The sequence below is a fragment of the Oryzias latipes genome, chromosome 17 (genome assembly GCF_002234675.1).
Source record: "Oryzias latipes chromosome 17, ASM223467v1".
NCBI classification, from domain to species: domain Eukaryota; kingdom Metazoa; phylum Chordata; class Actinopteri; order Beloniformes; family Adrianichthyidae; genus Oryzias; species Oryzias latipes.
Genome location: NC_019875.2, coordinates 30,431,634 through 30,443,819, shown reverse-complemented (window position 1 = coordinate 30,443,819; position 12,186 = coordinate 30,431,634). Strand labels below are relative to the sequence as shown.

Genomic DNA, 12,186 nt, shown 5'->3' with positions numbered 1-12,186 from the left:
GTGGTTAAACCCATTTTCGGTGGAGAGATGAAGGGAATCTATTTCCAGCTGTTTATCTCTGCGTGTAAAAGCAGCGGGGAACCTCTTCCCCCACAGTCAGCCCACTTCTCCAACCTGTGGCCTGCGTGGCTGCCATGCTCTGCAGATGCCTGGCTGTCTGCGCTCTCAGGCTCTGCAGATGCCTGGCTTCCTGCGTACCTCCACTCCTGCAGCCTCCAGCGCGTTTGTGTTCTCTGCTCAGCAGTGGAGAAAATGCTGCAGACTTTTCAAACGTTCTGTTTCTGCGTTTCAGCAAACAAAACTTTTCTGATTACGATCTGAGAGCGCCCTTCAACATCACCAACGCGCTTTACGAACATCTTATCAGATCATCAGATGTAAAAAAAAAAGCACTATTGTGGGTCTTTGTCCTGAGCTTTGAGCCAGCAGCACGCCTTTCAGGCTTTTCCACCGTCATTGGAGAGAGTAAAGAAGACCAGATGAGTAGGAATTTGAGAACTGTCAGAGTCTAAAACAACACATTTCGGCTCAGCGGTCTTCTTGGCTCACCTAGAGACACTCATTATGTACACAAATGGTGTCCATGTGTTCCGGTTAATCTCTGATTTGAAAGACAACATTGGACCTGAGCCACAGCGGCGGCAGGAATGCGCTATCTCTGTGGTGAAACCGTGTGAGGTCCATCAGAAACAACGCTGCCAGGAGAGATCAAGAGACCGCCGATCGCAGACCTGTTGGTCTGAGGAAGAAGGTCACGATGCTCTCCTGAAGGGATTTATATGGAACAAACAGCTAAAGGGTGTGGTAAGGTGCACCGAACACCCGCCTGGCCTCACACACACAGGAGGAGAATCGCTGACACAGGCTCCGGCGCCTGCAGATGCATGCACACACGCTGCATGTTGTTGACTCTTTTGCAAAAGCGTGCATCTGGGCTTTGGGGTTTGCAGCTCACAAAGGTGCATCACACGGAGCAGAGAGGAACTGTGATTGTTCACTGCAAAGATGCAAGCCAACTCATTTTGCGTTAACCCACAACACACAAGCGCTGCTGCTCACACACGCGGAACACACACTTCAGGAAACTATGGCCAAACTGTGAGAAGATTCACAGTTCGAAAAACAGGAAGTGGTTACCAGCTGCATTAAACCAAAGTACACCTCAGTAATACAAACTCTGCACTCTGGAAATCTACAATATCTGCATGCTTCAGAGCTCCAAAGCAGAAGTGAGACAAATGTCTTCTAAAAAATGCTTTTTATTTGCTTCATTTGCCTGAGAAGCAGATGTTGCCTCGCTGAGACCGTGGAATGCAGATGCTGGAAGACCTGTGGTGGTTCATGTTTGAACTCTCACATGGATGAGGGGCTTTTGTCTGGGAGCATCTCTATACCTTTAACAAAGGAATGTCTGCATTGCTTAATGCGTCGGGCAGGTAGATTAGCGCAGGCTTTTCTCCTGCACCTCGTCTGCGCCTCGGGTTAAACACAGCAGCTGCCTCGTTGGAGAATGTCACTCAAAGCCCCGTGAGCTCAGACACATTTATGGATCAGGAGCGTTTATCCTCTCAGCCCGCCGCAGGTGGAAGGACCGGCCCGTGTCCAGGCATGCTGACAAACGCGTAGAAACCAAAACACCAGGAGAACCAATCGAGCCCAGAGTGATTTCCTGAGCGGCTGTTCAGAGGACGGCGCCGGCAGGCCGCGTGATGAGCGGGTTCAGGAACAGGTTCTGGCAGCCCTGCTGCTAATGAGACGGCTTGATAAGGGCCTAGTGAGGAGGTCAGGTGAGCATTAGGTGGTCAGGCAAGGTTGGAAGGGCGGGGTCCTCAGCGATCGAGGGGCTGTGAACTCTTGACCTTTGTCAAGGCCTTTGCTGCTGCTGCAGTTTTGCAGCACTCGCCGTGGCTGAAGGCGCGTTTGGGTGTTGGTTGTGTATTTTAGTCACTTTTTCCTGCGACAGCACCTCAAGGATCACGTATTTTGGAAAATGCAGGCTGATGCGGCGGGGACTCAGTCATCGGTCACTCCTTGTAGTAGTTCCTTCAGCCAATCACAGCCGGCATGACTCTCCCTTACAGAAATGCATGACATTAGTGGTGGACTTGACGTGAACCGTTGTTGCAGCGTAGCTCTGACGCAGTGGATCCTGCTGACCTTCTGTGCTGACGCCGCAACAGCAGTTCTGACTGTTTTCACTCCAAAAAAAGCAGCGGCGCTCTGGCTGGGCGCCGCCGGCTCCCTTATAGGAAGTGAGAGGAGAGGCACAGATCACACCAGAGATACCAAAGAGCTGTAAGGAAGATGGGGGGGCTTTCAAGTTAACCAGTTGGGTTAGCCCCCCCAGCTATTGCAGAGGGTTAATTATAGCCCTGTTGAAGTGTTAAATAGACCAGTAACCTGTGCTTTAGTGCAGTTTATTGAAGCCAGGTGTGGTAAATAAATCAATCAGGTCCCCCCCCCCGATCCTCGGGGGAGTTTTCAAAACTACCCCTGCCTCTGTGGAGTGTGTGGGTATTTTCAGTTCTGCTCCTGCTGTAGTAAAACACAACCGTATTTAAAATAGATGAAAATTCTTCAACTGAAAACGATGCGTTGGGGTTCGATTGCACACGGCCACAAAAGAAACTGACGAAAGTTGAGAGGAAACCGACATGCGGCTCAGCAAACCACTCTCTCCGTTGAGGTAGCACACTTCACACATGGTGAGCTAACTATTCCGTAATGGTGCGGACTCACTTTTTGCATGTGGATCCACCTGGTTAGCTGAAAACCGCACTTCAAACACCAATTCCTGTCAGCTGGCTCAGAGTGAAAGAGGGACACATCAAAATATGAATTCTGCGCGTGCCACATTGTCGGTACACACCGGATCTCGTTTATCTACAACCACAGGTTGTTGTTCTCTCTGCCGTTTTACAACCAAACCCAAAAGTCTAAATTACTCAGATGCAGATCCACCCTCAGCACCTGATGACTCCCTTTAACTGCTCCAACTGTACCAGCAGAACCTGATTTGGCGCCTGTTAAGCCCAGATTTTCTCTCATCTTCTGCTGAGTCAGCAAATGGTGAGGCAGAACAGGTGATACGACATTTGCTCCAAATCCAGGCCTGCTCCGCCGTTTCTGTGGGAAAGCTTCATGACTGGGCAGAATAAACCCGTCTGGCCCATCGGAGCTGCTCCTCCATGGCTTCTTGACTTCCAGCTGTTGGCCTTGAGACAAGCAGGAGGAGAAGCCTGACCTCTGTGCTTCTCAGCACAGCTCTGCCTCCGCTGTCACAGGCCTCGCACAGACCAAACAGTCACGAATGTTGGACCCGGCAAAGCCAAGACTACAGGACCTGTCGGACCTGGAGGAGATCTCCTCTTCAATCCAAAACACTGTCAGATTTCAGATTACCACAAGGGAGATAACAATGGAGGCAACTGAACATTTGGTTTGGCCTCCTCCAGCTGCTGGTTCTCCTCATGCTTCAAAAATCGCTCCCTGGGTAAAGTTCTCTGGTCCTCATGGCTTCAACGATGTTCCGCTCCGACCCGCTGAGGTTATTTGAAGCAGGTTGTTGAAACACCTCTGGGATTAGTCAAGAAGTTCCAGTTTTCAAAGCCCTGACATCAAGGAAAGAGAGGAAAGTGTTTGTCACTGTTTTGGTTCAGTTGACTCTTTGCTTCCAGCTGCAGAAGCCTTGAATGTGCAGACGAGACGCAGATCATAATAAGGGAGCTTAACAGTGTCAGCTGTGACCCGTCCAGACCCTCCATCCACTTTCTTTGCTCTCAGTGGTGTCATCAATCTGCACACACCAGCTCTGACCTTTTGACCTTCGTGACGCTACAGCTGATGACTTTTCACAGCCTCCCCTGCCGTTTTCCGTGAGACTGCAGAGGCTCCACGGTCCCAGTCATCGCACCATCACGCTGGCACCACCTCATTTTCCAAGCTTTTCTTCCCCGTCATCCGTGGAGACACAGCTTTCATTCAGGTGGACGGAGCCGCAGTCCTTCCTGAGAGAGCGCGGCGCTGTGAAAACAGCCAGGCCCACTCAAAGAACGGCAACCAGGTGTACAGGAGGAAATACCTGGAGCATTCCTTCTCCCTGGAATGTTTTTATTGGCCTTCTTACAAATGTGTCCATTTTGAGGTGTGTGTGCTATAAAGTGCTCTGCAGGCTGGATCGCTCCATCAAGAGGAGCCCGGCTTCAATGGGGAACCTGTGTTAGCAGAGGGGGTCAAGTTGTTTGAACAGCTGGCAAAGTTTAGTTCGGCACGTTCAAATGCGCACAGGTCTGAGGCTGCAGTGCCACACAGGGGGGGAGAAAAACAACGGCCCCCTCCCCTAAAAAACAGAACAGACTGTATAGCCAAATCTGCGCTGGGTATTGGTGCAACGGTTCTTCTGCTGAGGCGGGAGCAGAGACTTCAGGGCAAAGGCAGGAGATGAAGACGCTGAAGAAAGGTATGGGGCATCTGACGGTCTGCGTGACGGTCAGCGTGACGATCAGCGTGACGGTCAGCGTGACGGTCAGCGTGACGGTCAGCGTGACGGTCAGCGTGACGGTCAGCGTGACGGTCAGCGTGACGGTCAGCGTGACGGCCAGCGTGACGGTCAGCGTGACGGTCAGATGGTGTCTGCTGGGGAGGGATTATTGTAATAAAACTTGCTTACAGAATTCTGTCTTTGATTGTTTTGATTGAAATGATTGGTGCAGTTGATGGTCATTTCAGGGACATTTGGGCTTCGGCCCACATTTGAAGTCATTGGCGTGTTTCAGGCGTGACATTCAGAATGGCAGAGAACATTTTCCAAAAGTCTCACCAGTGGTTCTTGTCCAGTATCACAGTCGATCCATCCGTCTCCTTTCTTCCACTCATCCGAGGCCGGGCGGCAGACCAACTAAAGATGCCCCGACTTTCTCTGGTCACTTCCTCCAGCTTGCTCCGAGGCCGGTCGAGAGACGTGGTTCCTCCAGCAGGACCTCAAGCTGGTGGAGGCCCCATTCTCACATTGTGATGTCCCTCCACAGGACATCACAATCAAACGCCTTCTCAAAACCCACAAAACTCAGAGACACCACCCCATTCTGCCAGTCCAGTGGTACGGTCGGTAACTGCCATGAAATGCTGCAGACGTGTCCTCAGAGTATTTCGTCTCCTGACTGACTTTGTGTCCAACTGAAGTCCAACAGCTTGGACCGGGTTTTTGCTTCCACAGTGGGCCAGGCCAAGGATCATTCATGCCTGGTTTCCACTGAGCGGTACGGTTAGATCCAGTCCAGTCCGGTATTTTGAGCGTTTCCATTATAAAATGGACCCATTAAGCCAGACTGAATCGTAGCATCTTTGAGCCCCTGTTGGAGGTCCACAGAGAAATGGAATGAACCAGTTAGGGCGGAGCTACTGTTCTAACCCGTTGATTGGCAGAAGGTCATAACGACAAAAGAAAGCGGCTGTATTTGTCTTTGCTGCCCGCAATCTTCTCTCCAACAACATGAAGTGTTTTGTATCTATAAAGAACCAAAAGCGGGAAAAATGAGCTTCTGAATGACCTCCATTGTTGTTGTTGTTAGCTTCACCCCACATGGGCCGTGGCGGTGAGTGGAAACGTTCACCTGAATTACCTGGACCATTGTAAACCGGACTGAACTGTACTTCTTGATGGAAACGAGGCTTCAGACCACAGTACCTGCCTCAGACGTCCTACCGAACCAGCCAGGCTTGGTGGGACTCCTGCTTCAGGCCTTATTTCCAGTGTCCACCATCAGATCTGGGGATACCACCGCGACAGCCACCAGAGACCTTGAGACCACAGCCCCAGACAGCTGCAGAGACGATGGAGTTGGAGAGCCTGGTCCACTGGAACTCAATGTTCTCAACCTTCCTCAGTACCCAGCTCTCCCAGATGTTAGACCTCCCTGATGGAGGCCTCTGCCAAATGTTCAGAAGACCCTCACAGTACGTTTGGCTCTGCCAAATCTTTCCAACCTCCTCCCGTCTCCATCAGTGGATCCAACTCACCACCAGGTACTGATCAGTTGACAGCTCTGCTCCACCACCAGCCTGGGTTTGGGTAATAGAAGCGCCCGCCTTTGACCGGCCCCTCAGACCTCTGCTGCAGGTGGTGGGCCCACAGGGGAGTCTTTGTTGGGTTTTTTGTTGTTGCTTGTTTTATTCTTGGTTCACTTGAATAAAAATGTAAAAAACATTTTCACGGCTGTTGGAGCGGCGTGTTCGGCGTGACAAGTGGGAACAGCGTGGTTCCTGGTGTTAACAGCTAATAAATCAGAGCCCATCCCCTCAGCGCTCTGCTGGCTCAATCACATCCATATGGAGCCGTCGCTGCTCCGTGTTCGCTGCATATTTTTAACCGGTGGGTTTCCACAGCACAAACTGAAATCCATACTGGATGTCAGAACCCGTTATGCCGGGTGGAAACCAGATGCTGAGTGTTTTAACACAGAGCTGCAGTCAAACACGGCAGCGGGGGCTGTTTTTACAAGAATTGCTAACATGGACAGCCTCATAAACAATGTATAGTTGAAGGGTTGATCGTGTCTCTTCACAGAACTCTGTGTTGCTGCTGTTCAGCCTTTGCAAAGGTTAGAGCCCTTTCTCTGCTTCTCATTCGGCTCCTGTGAGACAACAACAGATACTGTAACTGAAACGAAGGAGAAAGTTTGTATTCATGCAAATCTCCAACATCAGCTGCTTTGCTTAACAATGCAAACAACATTCAGACTCATGAAAAACCCTCGGATGTTCACAGTCTGGTCACCGACGGCCTGATCGGCTGACCGCTCCGCCTGCGTTTCCACACCAAGCAGCACAAGTCTTCAGCTGGAGTATCAGTACAGCCAACTCTGTCATTCCTTTAGTTTGTGCCAAACCCCCCCCCCCCCCCCCCCATCCACACACTGTTTTTTTCCAGCAGGGGGGATGGGGGGGCCTCAATGCTATCATTCTCTGATTCTGTTTGAATCTGGCTGCATGTGAGCAGGAAAAGGAGCCAAACGTGCTTCCTGAAAGTTTCAGGGGGGAAACGCTGTAATAAGCAGGGGGCGGGTGGTTAAAAATAACCGGGGTATAAAAGCGCAGAGCAGGATCCCAGGCGCTCACAAGCTCCCACTGACTCTCCGCACAGACTCCTCTCACATTTTTCCATGAGGACTCGGCTACGTGAGGATGAGACGTGGACGCGGCGCACGCCTGACCACAGTCACAGCAAGCTTTAAAAATGACAAAATTAGGTTTCATGAGGTTGCATCATGGGAAATCTGACATCTACTGTACAATGAAAGCTTTAAGACGACCACTGGCAAAGAGCAGGAAAATAAGATGAACCGCTGATCGTCTCTGAAGTCAACAAGCAGGCCGTCTCTAGAACTCAGACGTCTCCTTTTCTGTTTCTGATGAAGCTTTACAGTCGTTTCTGTTTGTGGGTAAAGCTGCAAAAAAGTTTTTTTTTAAATAACAGCAGAAAAAATGCTAGTTTACAAACTGAGCGTATTTGGTTCGACGTCACAGAAAGTCATTAAAGGAAGACGTGGAAATATTTTTGGTAGGGAACAGAAGTGAATGCCTTTCACTGTCACTTTCAGCATCATTTTAGGGTTTTCTGGTTTTGTGCCTCAGAGGCTTTGAGAGGCCTACTTTCACTGTCACTGTTACAAATGTCAACAACATGCCAATCGCTCGTCATTAACCTCTAGGATAACTGTTGACAGCACGGATAGTCTGAGAGGGGAGATAAGACAGCAGCATAAAATGCTCCAGATTATGAAGTTGTGAAATGCTGCTGGTTACTCAACGCTAAACTATTGTGCAAAAGTCAGTTCAGGGAAGGGATCGTCTGAAGTTTCACTGGAAACGTTGCTCATCCACATGCGACAAAATTCAGCGCTTCCGGTTTACGGCGCTGCAGGTTGGGAGAATTCAAACAGACGGACTGGAAGGACGCTGAGCCCCCACCTCTGTGAAGGTGTTTGAACGGCGGTTGACCTTTAACCTCACTACAAAGTGAGACAGCAACCCCCATTAAGATCAGCTGAGCTGCACTTCTTGACTCTTATCGGTGGGATTTCATCCTGACATGTATCTGCGTTTGGACTCGGAGTGAAAACACAAACCTGTCTGTTGTGCGTTTGAACTTCTGAAGTCAGGCCTCTGAGGAGGAGTTTGTTTTGGTGTCTCAGAGCTGTGCGCTCAGCGTGCGGCCTCCCTTCTCTGCTGCTCCACTGTTCTTTAATGTGACAGGTGTAAACCTGACTGAACCTCGGCGTAATTCAGACCCTGTTTGTCAGTAAAGACCTGCTGCATAAAGAATCATTTTCATTTCTGCTGTAAGGAAACTCCAAATGAGACCTTTATTTATTTTGTTCTTTACATCATAGACTCGTCTTTATCTGGGATCAATAGGTCACCAAATAGACCCTTTATGTGACATGTTTTTATTTCCACCTTTACTTTCCAGGGTTTTTTCTAGCATGTGTTCAAAAAAACAATGTGATTCTCTGAGAAGATGGTGAGAAACAGGATTGGGTTGAGTGTAGCTAAAGTATCTTCTGCAGATACGCCGTGGTGGCTCCCAGCTATCTGCACGCTGGATCAACTTCCCTAAAATGAAACTCCAAGGCTTTATGAAGTGTCTAAGGTGGCTGCAAAGAGGGGAAGCGAGACTGCGCTCACTTTCACTAGTACAGCAGAGCAGAGGCGGCGTGCACGCAGGGGTCAGGGGGTCGAGCGTCAGGCTGGCTGCACCAAAAACACGTTTCCTCAGCGTGACGCACGTTCCACTGAAAACAGTGCAGCTCAGTCATCGGGATGTGGAAAGCTTCAAGCCAGGGATGCTGGACCAAAGGCCATCTTCTCTGTCCCGCTCGTCATCTCGCTGCACCTGTTGGACGGAAAAGTCCTAAAATTCCAGTTTTGGAGCTCCTTCTCTGCACAACGGAAGCCTTTGAAAAGCAGAGAGCCCTGCTTATTGGGCTTAAATCTAAATTGGTTTTCATTCCCAACCTCGTTAAGCCAAGCCTGTCTGTGGATGTAAAGCCCCAAACATTTCTGGGTAAGTCTGGGGATCAAGACGCACAAAGAGCTGAGCTTTAATATTGCACAAAAACATGTTTTCCTGTTGGGAAAACAGTCAAACCAAAGGAATGTAAGAAACCAGAGTCTGCGAGACAGACAGCGACGGCAAACAAGCTGATCTGTCATGGAAATGTGGCCCCCATGGACACCGCGCGGCCCCCGCGCGCTCATTTACACGTGAATGAAGCGCTACCTGTAACCGTGTTTACGGCAGGAGCGGAGCCGCGTCTGGAGCCGCCTCGGACGCGCCTGGCGCCTGTTTGCGCATGCCCGCTGCGCCGGGACAAAAAGCATCTCGACGCATGACAATGAGGCGGGAGCGGGGCGCAGGTGGATGCGGGAGGGGGTCAGAATACAGTTAACCTGAAGAACAACAATCACAGTAATAATGATATAGAAGGCAGGAAAACAGGTCTGAAGATCTGCGGTTTGCCTCTAAGAAGAAAATGTGAGGAAAGGTGAGCAAGAGATCAGAGGATCTAAAGCATGTCTTTATCTTTTTATTTCGGTTTCATTGACGCCTCCTCCGTAATGATTAAGGGAACGACACGCCGCTCATCTGCGCTGCACCTCGGCTTCCAGCAGCTTCTGTCATCGGGGTTGTTACTCATGTCGCATTACGCAAGGACCTCTGGTTGCCATGGCGTTTGTGTGTGTTTACACGCAGAAACTTCTTTCCAAACCTTTCCTCAGGTGGGTAGTTCTTGAGGGCGTCAGTCTGGGGGAGGTCCTTACTTTATAGGCTGCTGTGCGCTGCCTCGGCTGTCACAGAGCGCACTGAGGCCGGCAGCTGCACGTTCGCTTTATAAAGGGCTAAATTTACCAGACTACGTTGTTTCCTGAGCTCTCACAATTGGTCGCCCGTGCGGAGCTTAGTGACTATAAGGTCTGGAGGACCTCCTTCCACTTTTCAAACTTGTTCATGATCTTGGAGCGCAGCTGTGGAGAGTGTTGGGAAAACAAATAGCGCAGATTCTGGCGCTGCTGCAGCTCCACTCAACAGAATTTTAAGAAGATTTCAGACTTCAGCTTCCAAACGATGGCCCTATCCGGAGTGATGCTGCCCTCCTTCTCCACTTTCTCAAACCAGAGAGAAAAAAACTGGGAAAACGTAAGTTTCACATTTGATTTGTTTCAGTTTGAAAAAACTCGATTTTTGCGCCTGTGACAAAGCTTTGTTTAGTTGAAGAAATGTTGATCTGAAAGCTTCATTTGTTCTGTTAATGTGAGTTTATTCACGCTGCTCGTCTCTCCGCAGAGGTGGAAGGGGGACATGGACAAATTAGTCCCAACAAACTGCTCCATGCTTGAAATGGTACAAAGTCTGGACAATATCAGCAAAAAGGACGACGAGGATCTGAGTAATTACCTCGATCTGGATTTTATTCTCTCCAACACGACGGGCTCCGACGGCGCAGGAGAATATTTCGGCGCCTCTGACCCCAGCATGTACACAGCTGGAGGCGCCGCGCCAGCGTTCCCCGCGGAGGAGCACCGCTCCCCGCCACCCCCGTACGGCGCCAGCCTCATGACGGAGCTCCTCCGTTCCGAAGGAGCCAACGGCTTTGGCATTACGCGCAACCCCGGCGCGCAGGGGAGATTCTTCCACTTCCCCCGCCCTGAAAACATCAAGGTCGAGCCCCCCATGGACAGCTACGGGCCCGTCATGGGCATGGTGCCTCAGAGCTGCAGCAAGATCAAGCAGGAGGGAAACGTTTCCTGCATGATGTCCTTCGAGCAGCCCAGAGTGGCCATCTCTCCGCGGGCAGCCAGCAGCATGACGCCCCCTCTGAGCCCCGATGACCAGGGGGGCACGGACTGCCAGGCGCAGCTGTGCCCGCCCATGAACTTCCAGCAGAAGTACCACGCGCCCGCGGCTTTCCAGCACCACGGCCAGGCTCCGCAGATGCAGATGTCCTTCCACGCTCCGCACTCCGGCTTTGTCATGTATGACGAGGGGCTCAGCCTGCAGCCGGGCGCGCAGCGGGTGATGCTCACGCCTCCCTCCTCCCCGCTCGAGCTGCTGGAGTCCAAACCCAAACGGGGCCGCCGCACGTGGCCGCGGAAGCGCACGGCGACGCACACCTGCACCTTCGCCGGCTGCGGGAAAACCTACACCAAGAGTTCACACCTGAAGGCACACCTGCGAACCCACACCGGTGAGTTCTGAACAGACAGAGAGGCGCATCTGCGCGTAATGACGCACAGTCTTCCAAACCCCCCTTCCCTCTGAGCTAACGCATTCCCGTTTCTCTCCACGCAGGTGAGAAGCCATACCACTGCAGCTGGGAGGGCTGTGGTTGGAAATTCGCCCGCTCCGACGAGCTGACCCGTCATTTCCGGAAACACACCGGACACCGGCCGTTCCAGTGCCACCTGTGTGAGCGCGCCTTCTCCAGGTCTGACCATTTGGCGCTTCACATGAAGAGGCACATGTGAAGGAGGACTTTGGATTCCTTTTTTTAACTGCGTCTCAACTGTATTTTTATTTAAATGCTCTCCACTTGGCCATTTTTATATATTATTGAAGAAGTTTTAGTGTTATTTTGTAATAACGTAGCTGGTACTACTTTGGTTGTATAAAAAGCTTTAGAAGTTTGGTTTGCTTAAGAGCAGGCGGACCGTGAAGGGGCTGGCCCTGTGTATCCTCTCTGACACAACTGGAATGCTGTGTTTGACACAAACGTGCCTTTCTATGGCTGTGCTACTGTAAAAGTCTTTGAGACGGAGTGACGTGGCCTCAGAAGGCCCCCTCGACAGGCGGAGAAGCCCCCCAGGAGGCTTCTCGCGCGCAGAGACAACGTTTCTTTAAACTGCCTCAGTGGCGGAACCGCCTTCCACATGGAACTGATGTGGTGTGAGAGCCTTTGGATCCAGCCTTCCTGTCCACGAGCAGGGCTCGACGTCCTGTGCATTCTTTTTTACCTAAATTTATACAACTAAGATAATGAGTTTTATACTGTAAAATGTGTATTTATTGTAAATATTAAAAAGATGGATCTGAACCTTCTGTCTGTGGGCTTTGTCATGACAAACACGCCTCTTTCACACACGTGGATGGACCCACCTCCCTCCGTTTCACAACCCTGCAGAACACCA

The 12,186-nt window shown here is 50.8% G+C and overlaps 1 protein-coding gene across 1 annotated transcript; it reads left to right on the top strand.

Annotated features, from left to right (window-relative positions):
• The first annotated feature begins 9,856 nt into the window (after positions 1–9,856).
• On the top strand, positions 9,857–12,097 carry klf2 (Kruppel like factor 2). The gene is made up of 3 exons (XM_004079466.4): positions 9,857–10,198; positions 10,346–11,246; positions 11,351–12,097. The coding sequence occupies exons 1-3, from the start codon at positions 10,127–10,129 to the stop codon at positions 11,524–11,526; spliced, it is 1,149 nt and encodes a 382-aa protein (XP_004079514.1). The 5' UTR covers positions 9,857–10,126; the 3' UTR covers positions 11,527–12,097.
• The last annotated feature ends 89 nt before the right edge of the window (positions 12,098–12,186 follow it).